We start from the raw sequence: 17905 nt of genomic DNA, 5'->3' as shown, positions 1-17905 counted from the left end.
TCAAAAACAAATGCTTTTGTTCGAGGCAAACATATGCTAAAAGCTATGTTACGCAGCTATGCAGGACAAAAACTGATGTTGATTAATCCTCCTTAACATTTTGAAAACTATGACTAAAAACTAAAAACATCAAAATTTCAAACTTTGTATTGTCGAGGCTCACACAAATGGTTCTCAGCTGTAACTTATATCTAGAGATGCCCAAATTTTTATTCTCACACCTAAATGCACCGACTACCATAACTGAGTGGCACGCAAAACATTACAAAAAAATGACTTTCCTCGAGTATTTGACAGTGACAACAATAAATAAATAACATTTAAATCTTGTTAAGGGGCGTTCAAACATGCATATTCACAATATCCTAAAGCAAAGTACAAAAGGATACTATTTGATGTCCTGATAAATTTAAACTTTGTGCTAGTCCTTTTTTATCCAGGTAATATCATCGTGCTTTACACTACATAAATACTATAGGCCGTTCTATAATACATGGTTGGTTGGTGTCAGCGATATTTTGAGTTAATTACAATGCTGTATTTAAAAGAAAATAATTTTCAAGCATGGAAATGGTTGCTATACCATTACTTCAATAAAATTACAATGAACCGTCAAGTTTCAATAATTACAGCAACAATTACAAGTATGAGGTAAAAAATTACATCTTTCAGACACAAATGGTTTTGAAGAGGTATGTTTTCGCTTGATCATGCTCTAATGCTTCAAGATTTCAAGCCCTTCTCTACTTTGGGGTCAGTGTGTTGCTCATGCTAAAATAGTAAAAAATGTTTTGTCAGTGTTCAACTTAATTTAAGTTGACTATGAACAAAAAACCTGTTTTGTAAAACAATCTCCATATGCCATTCGGATTGATTCGGAAGTTGCTGGGGAGTCGAGTCGAAACCATCCGAGCAATCCCGATTCTTCCCGAGCAAATTGAATCGCGTCTTTGATTGCGAAAAACACCGAAGACGCCAGAAAAAGGGGTGGTTCTCCGATAGCCTATGTAAAAACAAAATTGAATGTTATGCAACCGTTGAGTAAAAGGGAGCAACAAGATAATTAAAATCTGTTGATTAACGACAATTCTCTGATAAAACTAAAAAAAAAATACAAATAGAATTGCACAACTTTTGCCAAAAGATATATATATATACATATATATATCACCCAAAATGAGATACTTTTGTTGGCCTATTGTTCCTACGTGGAAAAAATGCTTAGAAACTTAATCGTTCTACCTTAGATGAATAGATTGCTCTGTCATTCTCTGCGTTTCTTAAAAGGTGCACATTGAAATTCCGTGGACAATCTCCGAAACCAGGAATTTTATACACACCGGGTCCAGACGTAATGGCTTGACCACCAAGGGTGTGCAAGAGCTCCTCCATAGTAAACAACCCATAACCCTGAACAAAAGCCCCTTCAATCTGCAACAGAACAAAGACCTATCACATCAAGTTTAATAAAATTGCTTTTTGGTTTCATTTTTCCTTTATCGTGCTATACAGTTTTGAATATCAAACTAAGTAATATCTGTGGACAAAATACGTCCACATATATAATGGTATACCTTTCCGGGATGCATGCTTTTTACAATTAAGTTAGTTGTAAATGTGTAACGGTTTCGCTACCTTCACCTAAGGCATTTTGCAAACCTGTCCAATATCGATAGCAGGGTTAATACTTCTTCCGACGTCCATCACAATATCAGTTTGAAGGACCACGTGATCACCGGTCAAGCGCAGTCCACCTCGACTTCGGACACAGCTGCACCGTACGAAAAATAGCAAGCAGTACGACCTTCGACTATACCTGTTTCAGCATCCCATGCGGAAAACATTCCGGGTGTCCTCAATAAAACATATTGTGTACAAACTAACCGTTTCTGTTACGACGGATTTTTTTGTGAATTATTCGCAACATGCCGTTTTAAGAATATTACTAAATATACCAAACTTGTTGCAAAATGACTATTACGAATGTTAACGATTGGCTCTTTTCGAAATGTTTTAGTCACTATGTCAAATTTAAGTTTAGTTTTCTCACTTGTGATAACCAGTGGCAGAGAGGCAGATTCGTTCGTTGTAAGCTTTTGTAATCAAATCGTTCCACTCCAAGTTAGGATTTTGTTTTCTCAGCGGATTTAGTCTTTCCTTTATCGTGTCACACGCATCCTAAAATGATGGGTATTTAATTTTTTGACTTACATAAAAGTGTCGATTTGAGAATTTGGTGCAAAAATCAGGCACTAAAAAAACTAACTTTCACTGCCATCCCGTTAAGATCTGTGCTGAAACTTGCTGCTGTCGATCTTGTGTTCGGAACAGTAGCTGTACTTGTCTCACAAATGTGAATTCGCGATAAAGGAACACCAAGGCACCTTCCCGCCACCTGTTTTGTAAGCAAACTGGAGTCTGTTGTGGTGTCTTATGTGGTTATTTTTTTAAATGGTAAACAGCGATTGTTAAAACGTTTACAAATAATAATCGTAACTATGAAAATGCTGTTTAATTTTTCAAACTACCTGCAACATCTTAGTATGTAATCCTTGTCCCATTTCAGTTCCTCCTTGTGATAGATAAACCGAACCGTCAGTGTAAACGTGAACTAATGCACCACCATGACACCAGTTGTAAGGGAAACCTATTGCATATTTCGTCGGAACACAAGCAATGCCCTTTTTGCGCCATCTAATATCACAATGTACTTTTCTCGCATGTTATATAGTACTGAGTGTTTTTACCTGAAGCAGGTATACGACTTGACTTCTTATTCAGCTTATATTTGCTTTCAATATTACAGATCAAGCTGACCTGCTTTGTTTGTTAAATTGCGCATTTTTTTTTTCTCTGCACCATCTTTGATTTCTCAATTACTTCTTCCCAGCATCTTTTGGCTTGAAATGATTCAATTTTTGGGTTGAAATGTGTCACGTCTCCCTCCTTGTACATATTTAAATCCCTCAACTGAAAACAATTAAACACTACTTTGATGCCTTGACTTTTAAAATCACTCGACAAAACAAAATCACATTTCAATTACAGTTTTGTCTATATTTTCAAAGTCACTGAGAAAAAGTAGAAAGATGTCAAAAGAACCAAAACTCATATTTTTTTTATTACCATTCTGGCGACTAACTTTCCGCTACTTTCAAGTTGCGTGCATTAATACAAAAAGGAATGTGAAATTTGTAGTTCATACTAATTTTTAACTATCTCATGACACAGATTCCTTCTGTAAATTGAGGCATTTTTGACTGTGTTTATTATAATTATTTTTTTACTTATAACAATTGTCGCTGTGTAAAACTGCCTTGGCCAGTATATATCCTGAAACATCAAGTGTGTTACCACCGTTGCCATACAGGTCGAGAATTAAAGCCATAAGTTTGCGGTCTTTCATAAATCCAACCTGTAAAAAAATGCAAGTGAATCGTAATAAAACACAGCAAAATCTCTGAACTACTATATATCATGTTAGCCAGTTTAGCTCCTTGTGCACTGTATTGGCTCGTAAATATGAAAAGATGACTAACAACTCATATATTTCAAGAGGCCAAATTTTCAAACTTTTTAATGGTCTAAATTTAAGACTAGCCTTGAACTTACCTTGTACTTGGCTAAAAGCGGTTGGCGCCCTCCAGTGATAATCATGTCCTCCTTTCTGCTCAACATACATCTCACTGTTTTGCCACATCTTGAGTTGATTTGTAATGTTAATCTTATCAATGCATCGGTATGTCATCTTTTTTTTAATAACCTACTTATGTGCCGCAACTGCAACAGGATTACTGACAACGAGAAACCGAGTTTCCTTGCCTCCGAATGCTCCTCCCATCCTTTTCACTCTACTTACCACTTTGTTTGCTTCTACACCAAGCAATGTAGCCGTCTGTGAGAAATTACACATCAATATTTCAACATGAAATTCCTTGAAACATTTTGCCAACCCCGTCTGTATTATGGGTCCCCTTTTATGCAGAGGACGCATATTGTTTTTGTCCGTTTTTTTTCGTCTTTTTCTTTTTCTTTTTTTCTGTCTAACGCTGGTTTGTTAAACGCGTTTGGTCAAAAAAGAATGCTTTAAATTTATTTAAATTTACATAGATGTTAGATATGAATCAAAATTTGATCCTACTGAAGTTTCACCCCAAAATACCCAGTGGTTCATTCACAGACCCCCCAAACGTAAATATTGAAATAGCCGTACTGACTAAAGTACATAATCTAGTAGTTTCATGCGTCAATGGTTGGTGCAATGTAAGGTATTTCAACGAATTTTGTAACTTTTAATAGGATTTACCCATTTTCACCCATTAAACCCCCAAGTACTCGTTACTGTCTAACGCTGGTTTGCTATACGCGTTTGGTCAAGAATTTAAATTTATTCAAATTTACACAGTTGTTAGATATTATTTCAAATTTAATCCAACTGAAGTTTGGCCCCGAATAACCTAGTGGTCCATCCAAAGGCTCCCAGAACATATTTCTTTTAAAACGGCTCTACTGGCTAAAGTACATAGTCTAGCAGTTTCATTGTTTGTTGGTTGGTGCAATGTAAGGTATTCTAAAGGATTTTCTAACTTTTTATTGGATTCACCCATTTTCACCCCTTAAACCCCGAAATAATCGGCTTTGGTTTTATGCCAGAAATGCAAGCCCTAATATGCTGAAATTTTAACAATCGTTTGCAGTAGAGTAGGTTACGTGTTTAGTTTTTAAAATTTTGCCCTAATCGACCAAATGGTTACCCTTACAGCCCATAATATGTGTACACTGTCAGTCAGACAGAAGGCCAGAGGGCGAACTCACTGGTTTGCAATTATGCAAAGCGGGATAGCTCAGCTTGACGTCCGGACAGACGTTTTACGAGACAGTCATTTCGGCGATTATAAATCAGCTGTATTTGCGCAGCAATGCCATGTCGTTTTATTAAGTTACACGCTCATTTCAAGTTTTGCCGAAGGTTTAGGGCGTGATTAAAACTCGATAAACGTGCTTCGATTTCGTATATGTCAAGCAAAACTTTGTTGATCAACATAAAGATGAAAAAAATAAACTTGACTTTTTCGACAGCCGCGATAAATGGTCTTTAAATTCTCGTTGTCAGCTGGGCCGCGTCATGACCGCAGGTCACTAAAGGTCAACTTGTAGGTATTGCAACCTCAGTTACAAACGATATTTTCGTTTTTGTTAAAAAAAAACAATCATACGTGTACATCAAATGATGTGTTTAGTAAATTGGTAAATAGGATATAGATTATTTAAAATGGATGTATGTTAGAACGCCACCTTTCTAGTGATATTACACACGCAACACAATACCGTGCATTGTAGCAGGGATGGATCTTGAGTTGAACAGAACATTTCCATTTCTCCTTTTTCGGTTTTCGGGACTGCGATGCACGCTTGTGTCTCCAGGTAGAAATGTTCTTGACCTTCTATTCTGTGAATTTATCGACAAAAACGTAAACGTACAAATCATCATCAGCTACCGATTTCATTTTACACCTAACCTGACTTCTCCCTCGATCACGTGATCACACGTTGCCATGGCAGTGATTGCGTTACCATGAACTATTTTTTTGGAGATGTCAAAGTAGGACTGATGATGCATAGCATCCTTCAAAGAATTATATAAAAAAAATATTAGTTTTCCAAAACATGTGTTACAAACAAGCATGTTTGTTTCAGGATAATTTTACTTCAATCGTGATAATAACAGGTGATATATCCTCGTAGTCGATTTGGACTATCTGAGCAGCTCTTTGAGCTTGTGCTTGGGATTCAGCTACAACTGCTCCAATGGTTTGTCCAATGCACGTAACCTGAGGTTACAAACCTTTTCTGCTCGTATCATACTTTTTACATGTCTACCATTTTAGGTTTACCTTCCTGGTTGCAAACACCTCGCACAGTTCGCCTACAATCGGCAATTCGTTGCTACCAGGTACATCACGATGGTCTACATACGTCACAAACCCTTTGCACGCCATTGCTTTCCCGATGTCGACGTTTTTAATGTAAGCATGTGGTCGGGTACTTGTAACCAAGCACAAGTACAACTCATCTGCAAACAGCTTTAAATATTGCAGGTCAACTTCGGATTGATGCTAGGCTTTATAAACCAACCTGAAAATGTTGAAATGTCGTCAACATATACAGCTTCACCAGTTGTATGCTTGTAGCCAGACACATGTTGGATTGGTCGACCAACCATGTCATCATGCGGTTGCCCATCGGTGGTCTACAAAACAAAAGCAATTGTACTGAGTTTTTAATTCAAAGCATTTGTTGAGTAAATCATTTTTTTAATTATAGTAAATGTATGTTCAAGTGGGTGTAAAAGATTTTTAGCTGATCCAGAAAAAGATCATCACGTTTTTTAAAGAAATGCTCTGTACAAATAACTTCGTTAAAAATAAGAGAAAATTTATTTTAAGATTATTTTTTGTTAAAAACAGTGATTGTTTTTAATTTGCCAAAGACCAAACCGTTTGATTTTGAAGTGTATGGGATCAAAGAGATACGTAGTTGCTAATTACTGAAGTATGTTTTTATTTCACTCACATCTTGTCAAGTCCTTGTGCTCATTGGAATGTGAATTGCATCCGTCGGTTTAAACGCTGTGAAATTTTGAAGCTTCAAATCATCTGTAGGCTTAAAATATACAACATAGTCGAATAATGTTCGGAAAAATACACATTAAAAGCTCTGAAGAGGAAAAATAGTTAATTTTGCAACGAATAAAGTGAAATATTTAAAGTGTTCATTAAAAACATTGCGGTAATCACTTACAGTCATCAGTCGTTTCTCGACGAGATTGCTCTGGACATGCAGAAAGAATTTTAAGAAAAAACTTGCTGCAAGAGCTTCTCTGTATTTCACCATTCCTCCTGGAGCATCCAGAGCCAACGGAAGATCTTCTCGCAACCAAATCACAACATCTTTCATCAGTGTTTCATTCCATTCTCTACATAAAAAGCACATGTGCAAAAGACACAACTTACACCAATATCAAAGAAAGGCACTTACTTTCCAATTATGCTTTGCATGGTCTTTTTCGGCATAACTGAAGTAGCACCCATTCCACCAAATGCGGCCACAAATTTAAGCACTTTGCAAGTTCCAGGATGAAAGACGACACGCATGGCTGAGTTCACGATAGCAATATCGTCTTCCCGTCGTTTGGATTGCTTGTAAGCTTTCATGTACTCGTCCTAATTGTAACTAATTTAAAACATTGCACTTAGTATTATTTTGTTTGGTGCACTACCTTGGTGTTAAACGGAAGAAAAACAGAAATAAGAACTTCGCCCTCTCTGCACATGTCGTCCTGTATTTGGGGAAGAAACTTTGATCCATCAAAACCTGTCGATCTTTAGCACGAGAATGTAATCTGAATGTAGCAATACTTTCGTTTGCCATGAGGATTGGATTGAGATCAGAGATGGGACTTGCTGTCATTATGTTGCCTCCGAACGCCTGCGTTTAATAGAAGAATGTCAGAATTTTATCAGAATTGAGTAAGTTTAGGCAGAGAAGTCTGTAGTGGAACTGCTTGTTTGTAACCTGCGTAACGCATTTATTTGGATATTCTTATTATTGAATGAAACTTTTTGAAACATAAAATCGCATTGTCTTACCGCAACGTTTCGGATTTGATCACCAGCAAACCAGTAGATCATTTCAACTAGAGATTCCAGACATTGTGTTTGATACTTTGCAAACCTTTTAGAGTCAATGAAGCTCTGAAGTTCTTCTTTAACTTTGCTGATCGTACATGATGCTCCAATTTCGACTCCTGTACAAATTAAACGGTAATTGGTGAGCGGGTTTGTTTAAAGTGCGGGCTCAAGATTACTATTTTCATAAAAACTGAAGCAAAAATGAAAGTTATGAAGCAGAATGACATGTTTACTTGTTAGAAACCAAAACTGTGCATAGACCTGTTAAACGGCTGTGAAGCCCTTATACTGGTTTACAATAATTACAATGTCCACCAATAAAGCTCTGGAGTTTACCTTTGTCGTCTGCAGATATTGTTTTTAACTCTTTCACGTCAATGGGAGTAATAATATGTTTGAAATATCGCCCCCGAACATTTGCTTCCACCCCGATTTCAGCGTTTCCATTCACCAACTGAGCATCAGGGTAAATGGATTTCAACTCGACCAACTGTTGAAGTGACGTTGGTCGAAACCACGTGACGCGTTCTCCGACCAATTTTAGTGTTTTGGGGTCTTCAGATTTGGATTCTATCTGAAGATAAACAATGGTAAAAAGGTCGGTAAATCACTGTTTGCAAAGAAACAGACGAATAGATGATTAAAACGAGTACAAACATTTTGCACATAGATGGAACAAAATGCTTAGTTTGTAACAACTGCTTAAAGTTATCTACTTATTACAATGCATTATATGCACCACTACTTATAACATTATAACAGAGGTTGACAACTGCTAACAGGTGATTATTCTTAGCACGCCAAGTGATTTTCTAGTTCATTTCCGGATACTTGTTAAAAACGATGTAACTGAAACATGATTTACTACTACCATAAAAGCAGCGCACATGTACAAATCTGTCTGTTTTTGGATTTATACTATTCAAATTAGCTGACACAAACGCTATTAGGAGCTATTCAGTTGTTGTGTTTATCGCCCTTGCTTTTTACGAACTCTGTGCAGTGTATCAAAAAATTCTTGAATGGTTTTACCTGTTAATCTTAGTTTATCCGAACTGAACCGACATCTGAAGTTGTTTGATTCAAGCCCGACGAGCCTGGTCTGGAATAAAGACAGTGATTGATCGGTGCAAATTACCTTAATTGGGATTATTTCCCACCCTATATTGCAATGAGGAACAAATCAAAAATACAACTCCCGTAGTTTAATTATAAAATATACCAACAGATCTGGTGGAAACACGATTTCCTGTGTAGGGTCATATTTGCTGAAACAAACTGACTGGGATGCATGGGGATCATCATTTCTCAATAAATGTGTGTCAGATGTTTCTGGAAAGCCTATAAAACACGAGCAGCAAATAGTGTACTTTGTACACAATCTGTGCCTACAGTCATTACCATTTTGAATTGGTTTGTTTTTGCAGCATTTAGCTCCCATCGGGCATCCAGCCGTTGAATCGAGAAATGTATTAAAAGCTGAAACATAAAATACCGAATTTGCTGACCGTCTGATATTTACTGATGTTTTTCTCCAGACATGGCAACACGGTTTTTAGCATACGGGTGTTTGTAAATATGTACATTAAACATGACAGACATTTTCTCAGACATACCACTTAATATAGGTCTGTATCCAGTGCATCGACATAGATTTCCTTGCAAACACTCTTTGATATCTTCAACACTTGGAACTGGTTTGTTTCGTAACAATGCGTACATTGACATCACAATACCGGGGGTGCAGAAAACCACATTGGGATCCATGAAATTTGGCGAAGCGCTCCTGAAATTTTGACCATAATTGCAAAGCGACTTATTACGTAAAAAATGACGTTCATACAATACCTGCACTGCATGCAACTTGGTCTTGTTGCTGCCAATTCCCTCTACTGTAGTAACAGCACATCCATGCACTGAAACCACTGGAGCTAAACACGCGTTTGCCAAAAAATGTCTGTTGAAAAGATAACATGTTGGCTGTTGTACGGATGCATAACGATCATTCCTACTCACACAATTTTGTTGTTGATGGGATCCCACTTTGAGATCATAACAGTGCAAGCTCCACATCCTCCTTCCCCACATCCCAACTTTGATCCCGTAAGACGCACTGCATGTTTTTAACACGACTCATTTTTACAGTCTGATTTTAAAAGTACACCTCAACCCGTCAATTACATGAACACCTTAACGTTAAGAATTGAAAATGTAAACAACTAAAATACCAATTTCTAACAGTAACTTACATTTTACTCGCAAATACGTCAATAGAGTCGTTTCCGGATCAGGTGACTCCTCGACGATCTAATAATCATAAGCAGTTACAATGCTTGTTGATTTGACTATTCAACATCAATCTAGTTTAGTATTATTGAGTTACAAAAGAAAAAACTTAATTTTAACAAACCTTTTTCCCATTTACGTAGAACATTAGCACATCACGTGACATAGCCTGCCAATCAGTGCTCACTTCCGTTCTTACCATGACGATCCGATAAACACACCTACTAACCTAACAGCGTGTGTCTGGTAAGCACATAGTGTAAACAAACGTTAAAATATGGTTAACTGCTTATTGCACAGTATTACTACAAATGGTCGTTTGTCCAGATCTTATTTTGAAATCTCAAAAATGTTGGTGGTTAGACTAACCGCGAAGCAATTACCAAAATTTTATTCACAAGTTAAATCACCGTTGTTGACAAGCACCAACGGTTTTACGATGTATATGTTTACTACGTTGCAACCTCTGACAAACAACAAACTCATAGCTTGGATTTTATCAACACAAAGAGGAACAAATGACAATGCATAACAAGAACAGCGAATTAGTGATGTTTGCAAATACTAGTTGTTTAGCAACGTCTCAGGGGTGGCCAACCTTCTACATACCATTCGCCAACTTTTTAACATACTGTGTTGGATGCGCCATAAATGTATCGTAACCCCACCTTCTATGACTACTTCTTGTATGTAGAGAGAAAGAGAAAGAAACAACTTTTGATTGAGAAGGATAGTAATAAGAAATAAGAACATGAATATATATATGTATATACATATATAATTAGTAGGGCTGGTTTACTTTATTTATTTATTAGTTTATTAATTTAATTTTCATGATTATCAAAAGAAGGCAATGCGCCCTTTCTAATCATGCAATGCGCCATAGGTTGGCCACCACTGGTCTAATTGAACAGCAATAGACCACAAAATACCATCAGCCACTAGCGAACAAAAGGCACATGCTTCTTTTTACTCCTAACAACAGCCAACAATAACAAGTATTTGCTACAAAAGCAGGTTGCGGCCAAGTTTCAAACTAATTAATGCGCCCTTATTTGTTGTATTTAGCTCAAAAACATGTGACCATCACCCAAAACCAGTGTTTCATACCGGAACGGAACGGAACGTTATACCGGAACGAAATAAAAAAAATTTGGCTCAAATACCGGAACGAAATATCGAAATAAAAAATATTCAAAATACCGGAACGGAACGAAATACCGTTATTTTTTATTCCGGTATTTCGTTCTGGACATTTGACATGAAACAATTGCTAACAATTTCGCGCCGTTAAGCTACGATAAAAAATTAGCCCCTGCAATTTACATCCGTTTGACCATCATTGACAAATGTTATGTGACGTAACAACTACCGACAATAATTCTTGTATGTTGCAACTTTTTTTCTTTTTTCACTTAATAGTTGTAAAGACAACAAAGAAATGTTCTTTTGTTAAGACCGAAATACCGAAAAATACCGTTATAAATTTATTTCGGTCAGACCGGAACGAAATGAAAATATCGGTCCAGAACGTAATAACGAAATAAATAATTTGCTCAGAACGAATAACGTTATTTGGTTTCGTTCCGTTCCGGTATGAAACACTGCCCAAAACTACGTTGAAATCTTTTTTGCGGTTTCAAAACATACGTTTTGCGGGCAATACTTTGTAGTCATAATATCACGTGGTCTCAATGATTTAACGTCGTATGACGAGCTATAACTTCCGGTTTGATAGCTTGACTAACAATCGCTTTACAACCGCTAATGTTTCTGCAACAGGCTGTCATACTGTAAAAAAAGAAATCTGAAAGGTGCTGTCTCTTCTACGTATTTTTTTAATCTACCTTTTTTGAGTAAGCAACGAATGCAGCATGCACACTGCGGTAAATGGATGGACAAAAATGCAGAATATGCGTGTAGACAGAATGTATATGATCACCGAGTTAACAGCGACCGTTGAAAAACAGGCTGCATCAGCAAACAATAAATGCTAGACCTGACGTTGAAAAGAGTCATGGCTGTTAAAGTTATATGTTGCTTATGTTGGTTTTGAGCAATTATTCACTGCAAACGTTAGCACTAAAACATCGCAAAGAAGAAACAACAATTAAAACAATGAACCAAACTAACTCTAAAAACCAGTTTAATTTCTAAACAAAACTATGCGATATGTCTAGCCGATATGAATGATTCAGATTAGCTATCCCAAAAATTATTGAGATCAAATTACTCGATCAGATCAGTATAGAGCTAAAAAGTGACCCATACGCAGTGTCCTGAGCCTTATCTACGATTCAAAAACAGTTAACTACAAGTCTAAACAGCAAATTGCTGCTAATATCAGCTTGCAAAAACGTCAACTTTTGTTGGCCGAATTTGGCACCACGCCCCCTTTTTTTCTTCCAGTTAACGAACGAATTACACGTGCCCTTTTCTACAAAATGTCGGCAATAGTTTGCAAAACATCGATTGTCCTATTTATTTAACTGGCACTTAACAAGGTAAGTTTAAGTGGCACATAACAGGTTAAGTGTCATTTTTACAATGCAATGGCCGTTATCGAACACTTTGTGTTGTCTTACGGTTTAAACGACACTCAGGCATTGTCAACAAGGTAAAACGGTATTTCGTGTTGTATCTCACATATTGTATTGTTTCATTAAATGGCACCACAAGCAATTAAGATTAAAACATCAAACGCAACTGTTATTGTTTTACATTTGCTACACGAAATTTCACAACCACTGATGTGAATTTTACAAATCTTTTCATTTGAAGAAATGATCATCAACAGACCTGCACGTTTTTTGTTAAAGCTGCCCCTTAGGCATCCGCAGTCCAGATACAGTTATACACAACTAACATGCGATTGTACTGGATCACCACACAGTGACCGACAGGTATCCTTGTAACATGCATTTGTAGTTCGGTGTAGACCTGCAGTTGTTGCTGCAATGTTTATTAAAAGTATAAAAACATGCATATAAAATTAGACAAGTAAAACACATCTGTCTTTTACGAGCACCAACCACGACTACACGTGCATACACCTGCCACATCGAGTATCACCGTTTACAAAACGAACACTGGGGCGCCACATAGCATGTGTGACGTAGTAATTGTGTAACAGCCTTATTATTCAACTATATGGCACCACCAACACGTTTTAACACATGCACGTTCTGTAGATGGTACCAAACAATAGTGATGTAACATGAAACTTTTATGATAATAGTGATGAATCTGTAAACTTTTATGATACATACAAGTATCTGATATTGTGTTTGTTTGTGTGAGTGTCATTTAAGTTTTTAAATTTTGTATTTCACTTCACGTTGACAAGCACTTTTATGGGTGCTGTATGAACTAATAATTCCTTTGCATGTTTTTTACGTACTTCAATATGTGTCATCGTAAAACGTAATCTTAATATGGTACAACATTTTCACACATTTTTGCTTACACACACCAAACATTTCCAGAACACAGCAAGTTAAGAAACCCCATGCTGTTCACTTCTCTGCTTATACCGACCTTAGGGACAACCGCCTCGCAGATACCTACCTAATAACTTTTTTTTATTTATGGAAGCGGAAAGCCGCGTGAAATTAATATTGCCCTGTTATTCCTAAAGTTAACCCAGTTATTGATGAGTTAAAACACTTGGCCGAGGAAATAATAATTGACGGTTAAAGCTACAGGATGTGAGAAAATGGAATCCAGCGATTTTCTTCTTGTCGGTGCTTTTAAAGGCAGTGACGATGCAAATTTTGCGAGAAATTGCAGGCAAAGAAGACTGCGTATATGAATAGCTTTCAGGAGGACTGGAAAATGAGGTTTTAGGAGGCCAGCGTTCTCATATCGGGAGCCTGAGATAAAGCTTTTTGTGCTGCTTTCTGGGTAAATTTTAGACTTCATTGTGTGGTCGTTTTAGCCTATAGTTTTTGTCTACTTTTTGTGGAATTTTGGGGTTTCGTTTTTGGCTACTTTTTGCCTGTTTCTGGGCAACTTTTGGGTTTCTTTTGTGCTTTTTTGGCTACTTGTAAGCTCTGAGACTTACCCTATTACGATTATGTTTTACAAAGGCACATATTGAAGTACGCAAAAAACATGCAAAGGAACACTTCCTGTTTATGCAACTACCAGACATTAGCATGCAACTAGTAACTTTATTAGTTCATACAGCACCCGTGTTATAAAAATAAAAGTGCTTGTCAAAAATGAAGTGAAATACAAAATTCAAAAAAATAAATGACACACACACAAACACAATTACAGATACTTGTATGTAGCATAAAAGTTTACAGATATTTATATATTACATTACTTACATTAAGTACCATCTACAGAATGCGCGATATGTGCATGTGTTCAAGCATGTTGGTGCCGGCGGTGGTATATAGTTGAATATGACTACTAGTCGGTCACTGTATGGTCATCCAGTACAATCGCATGTTAGTTGTGCATAACTGTATCAGGACTACGGGTACCTAAGGCGCAGCTTTAACAAAAAAACGTGAAGGTATGTTGATAATCACTTCTTCGCATGAAAAGAATTGCAAAATTCTTTTCAGCGCCTGTCAAAATTCATGTAGCAAGTGTAAAACAATAGCAGTCGCGTTTGATGTTTTAATCTTAATTGCCCGTGGTGCCATTTAATGGAACAATACAATATGTGGAATACAACATGAAATACAGTTTTGCTTTATTGACAATGCTTGAGTTTCTTTTAAAAGACTTAATTTGTTTGTTAATCTATTTGCACTTTTATATTTATATTTATCATACCCTTGTTGGGCTTACACTACAATTCGCTGTTGGATTTAGGGCAGTGGTGACCAACCTATGGCGCATGCGCCAAACGTGGCGCATTGCATAATTAGAAAGGGCGCATTGCCTTCTTTTGATAATCATGAAAATCAAATTAATAAACTAATAAATAAATAAAGTAAGCCAGCCCTATTAATTATTTCTATATATATATAGTTTATCAGAGTTATTTTTTACTTAATAGTTCTTATTACTATCCTTCTGATGCAAAAGTTGTTTCTTTCTCTTTCTCTCTATATACAAGAAGTAGTCATAGAAGGTGAGGCTACGAGACATTCATGGCGCATCCAACACAGTATGTTAAAAAGTTGGCGAATGGTATGTAGAAGGTTGGCCACCCCTGATTTGGGGGATAACAAAAAGTATAGGTTTCATTAACAAACAATGATGGCGATCTGAATTGTAGGCAATTAAAAAAATCACTAATGCAGATAACTAACAATTAAGTGGGGCATATCACTACATACATGTCGCACAAAAGACATCAACGACTTTTTTCAAATCACGGGATTGAAGATGTTTACACTTTTGAAACTAGTTTTAAACGAAGTATTTTTGAATGAATACATCTGTTTTCAGTTGCAGTATTCATACATGTACAAGGAGGACAATGTGACACATTTCAACCAAAACAACACATTGCAAAAATTTACCAACATAGCAGCGGCATTTTCTGTAGTAATTTAAATTTACCAAAATTTTGTAGAAAAGTGTACATAAAACAATGGTGTATTGCTTGTCATCGATAACTTACCAATTGTACGTAGTTTTAGTTTATGTCCATAACGTTTTAACGTTGCTCATCTATTCCAGATTGGTGACTTTTTGGTGCATTTAAGTCGCTATGCTTTCTTTTTACCAACGATATATATATATGTAAATATACTCCATTCAGTTAAACACTTCGCATTTTATGATTTAAGATTTACCGATATTTTATTTTACTTACCACACGTTCGTTACCATAAGTTTGGCATTATTTTCGGTTTTTGGTGGCCTAGTGAAAAAGATTAAACGGTGGTTTCCGTTGCACGACAGTGGGTTTTCCGGGCTGATCAGGCTGCTAAGGCGCAGTGGTAAGTCTATAAGTAAGTCAAATAACATGCATCACTTCATGTTGCGTAAGCTGGACATGTCAGCTGATAGCTAGTTTGATCATAGTGAACAATTACGAATATATGTTTAAGCATACATTTATTCGTGGAATCAGCCTCAATCTCCATGCAGAAGGTCACATAATTTGACATACACGTTGAGTTGTTCGAATGTCAACACGCGGTTTGTACATCGTTGTTTCCGCTTCACCTATTTTCTGCGTTGGCACATTCTCTTGCGTCTTTTTTCTCATCTATATATTTTCTTACACTTATAGCATAAAGATATTTACGGTGTTTGCGTTTGTCAAAGTTGGTGATAATTTCAAAGGAACCGGTGTTTAAATTGCAAACAATGTTTCATAATATACGTCTCGTTTGTCGTAGACCGTGAGTGCAGAACTGTGGCGGTCATCCCTTATGATTAGAGCAACCTTGACACCTCAGTATAGTTAAGGAGCGTTAACTCGTGTTTCCAATTTCTTTTTAGGAATGGCTTCTTTTAAAAAACATATAAATGTTTGATTATATCGCAAAAGTTGCTAACGTAGTGCCGTTGCTTATGTAAGTTGGGATTTACAGGGCTCTGACACGATTAGGTCTCTTATAACTTTAGCGCTGACCAAACACGCTGCTGTTTACCGTACCGTAAGTCAACACTAAGTATTCGATTACGGCCATTGCATTGTAAAACCGGCACTTAACCTGTTATGTGCCACTTAAACTTACCTTGTTAAGTGCCAGTTAAATAAATAGGACAACCGATGTTTTGCAAACCATTGCCGACATTTTGTAGAAAAAGGCACGTGTAATTCGTTCGTTAACTGGAAGAAAAAAAAGGGGGCGTGGTGCCAAATTCGGCCAATAAAAGTTGACGTTTTTGCAACCTGATATTAGCAGCAATTCGCGGTTTATACTTGTAGTTAACTGCTCAGAAATCGTAAATAACGCTCAGGACAATGTGTAGAGGTCACTTTTTAACTATATACTGGTCGAGTATTTTTTTCGAGTTAATTTTTAGATAGCTAATCTAAATCATTCATATCGGCTAGGCATCTGGCATGGTTTTATTTAGAACCTTAAGCATGTTTTTAGAGTTGGTTTGGTTCATTGTTTTAATTGCTGTTTCTTCTTTGCGATGTTTTAGTGAACGTTTGCCGTGAATAGCCTAATTGCTCAAAACCAAAATAAGCAACATAGAACTTTTAGAACAGCCATGACTCTTTTCAACATCAGGCGTAGAACTTATTGTTTGCGGACGCAGGGCCTACTTCAACGGTTCCTGTTATCTCGGTGTTCATTTACATTCTGTTTGCACACATATTCTGCATTTTGTCCATCCGCAGTGTGTGTACACAATGTGTTAACAATACATCGCGCACTCCAAGTTAGATTGGAAAAATAAGTCGAAGACCTAGTATCATTGAGATTTCTTTTTTACACTCCGGCAGCCTCTTACAGAAACGTTAGTGGTGGTAAAGCGATTGTTAGTCAAGCTACCAGACCGGAAGTTATAGCTCGTTATATGTCCTCAGACCATTGAGGCCACGCGATATTATGACTACGAAGTATTGTTGGCAAAACGTATGTTTTGAAACAGCAAAAAGATTTTATCGTAGTTTTGTGTCGTCACAAGTTTTTAAGATAAATAAAACAAGTAAGGGCGCCTTAGTTTGTAAGCAAAGACGCAACATGATTTGGCAAATATACCTGTTATTAGTGGCTGTACTTACGAGTAAATAGTAACATGTGTTTTTTTGTTAGCGCGTGGCTGATGGTATTTTATGGTCAATTGCTGTTCAATTGGACGTTATAAAACACCTAGTACCTTTGTTCTTGTTATGCATTGTCATTTTTTCCGTTTTGTATTGATAGAATCAAACCTACGAATTTGTTGTTTGTCAGAGGTTGCAACATAGTAAACATCGACATGTATGTTTGTTATGCATGTAAAACTTAAGCATTTTTGGTGCTTGTCAGCAACCGAGGTTTAACTGGAAT

At 36.7% G+C, this 17905-nt stretch overlaps 2 protein-coding genes and 2 pseudogenes across 4 annotated transcripts in view; all 4 read right to left on the bottom strand.

The window, feature by feature from the left end:
• Positions 1 to 192: 192 nt before the first annotated feature.
• The window catches only part of LOC145234684 (xanthine dehydrogenase/oxidase-like), a 57090-nt pseudogene continuing 39377 nt past the window's right edge, over positions 193 to 17905 (bottom strand). The window contains exon 26 of the transcript XR_013861318.1: positions 193 to 771. The product of XR_013861318.1 is annotated as a xanthine dehydrogenase/oxidase-like (transcript). The remainder of the gene's footprint in view (positions 772 to 17905) is intronic.
• Positions 1617 to 2907, bottom strand: LOC145234687 (xanthine dehydrogenase/oxidase-like). Its single transcript, XM_080099408.1, has 4 exons — positions 2529 to 2907; positions 2267 to 2395; positions 2051 to 2178; positions 1617 to 1854 (listed from the first exon to the last, which is right to left on the bottom strand). The coding sequence occupies exons 1-4, from the start codon at positions 2559 to 2561 to the stop codon at positions 1740 to 1742; spliced, it is 405 nt and encodes a 134-aa protein (XP_079955534.1). The 5' UTR covers positions 2562 to 2907; the 3' UTR covers positions 1617 to 1739.
• LOC145232591 (xanthine dehydrogenase/oxidase-like) lies at positions 2919 to 6223 on the bottom strand. Its single transcript, XM_080097253.1, has 9 exons — positions 6136 to 6223; positions 5895 to 6073; positions 5709 to 5831; positions 5520 to 5626; positions 5329 to 5449; positions 3768 to 3895; positions 3613 to 3700; positions 3288 to 3415; positions 2919 to 2970 (listed from the first exon to the last, which is right to left on the bottom strand). Exons 1-9 carry the CDS (start codon positions 6221 to 6223, stop codon positions 2967 to 2969), a joined length of 966 nt encoding a protein of 321 aa, XP_079953379.1. The 3' UTR covers positions 2919 to 2966.
• Positions 5773 to 10213, bottom strand: LOC145234685 (xanthine dehydrogenase/oxidase-like; annotated as a pseudogene). Its single transcript, XR_013861319.1, has 15 exons — positions 10102 to 10213; positions 9941 to 9998; positions 9708 to 9804; positions 9540 to 9648; positions 9308 to 9477; positions 9093 to 9170; positions 8914 to 9032; positions 8724 to 8793; positions 8028 to 8261; positions 7650 to 7807; positions 7280 to 7488; positions 7039 to 7223; positions 6802 to 6976; positions 6574 to 6663; positions 5773 to 6250 (listed from the first exon to the last, which is right to left on the bottom strand). The product of XR_013861319.1 is annotated as a xanthine dehydrogenase/oxidase-like (transcript).

Source organism: Phallusia mammillata, chromosome 6, assembly GCF_965637545.1.
Source record: "Phallusia mammillata chromosome 6, kaPhaMamm4.hap1.1, whole genome shotgun sequence".
NCBI classification, from domain to species: domain Eukaryota; kingdom Metazoa; phylum Chordata; class Ascidiacea; order Phlebobranchia; family Ascidiidae; genus Phallusia; species Phallusia mammillata.
The sequence above is the reverse complement of the archived record's forward strand: the minus strand, read 5'-3'. Positions and strand labels throughout refer to the sequence as shown.

What these genes read in the sequence shown, in the direction of transcription:
- LOC145232591 (XM_080097253.1), bottom strand. Translation starts at nt 6,223, where the DNA reads ATGGTTGGTCGACCAATCCAACATGTGTCTGGCTACAAGCATACAACT. An exon ending in CATCCCTGCTACAATGCACG is followed by an intron (nt 3,896 to 5,328) that starts GTATTGTGTTGC and finishes AATTTCTCACAG; the next exon opens with ACGGCTACATTGCTTGGTGT. An exon ending in GTTGCAGTTGCGGCACATAA is followed by an intron (nt 3,701 to 3,767) that starts GTAGGTTATTAA and finishes AATCAACTCAAG; the next exon opens with ATGTGGCAAAACAGTGAGAT.
- LOC145234687 (XM_080099408.1), bottom strand. Translation starts at nt 2,561, where the DNA reads ATGGGACAAGGATTACATACTAAGATGTTGCAG. An exon ending in TACATACTAAGATGTTGCAG is followed by an intron (nt 2,396 to 2,528) that starts GTAGTTTGAAAA and finishes CTTACAAAACAG; the next exon opens with GTGGCGGGAAGGTGCCTTGG. An exon ending in TCTGCCACTGGTTATCACAA is followed by an intron (nt 1,855 to 2,050) that starts GTGAGAAAACTA and finishes TGTTTTATTGAG; the next exon opens with GACACCCGGAATGTTTTCCG.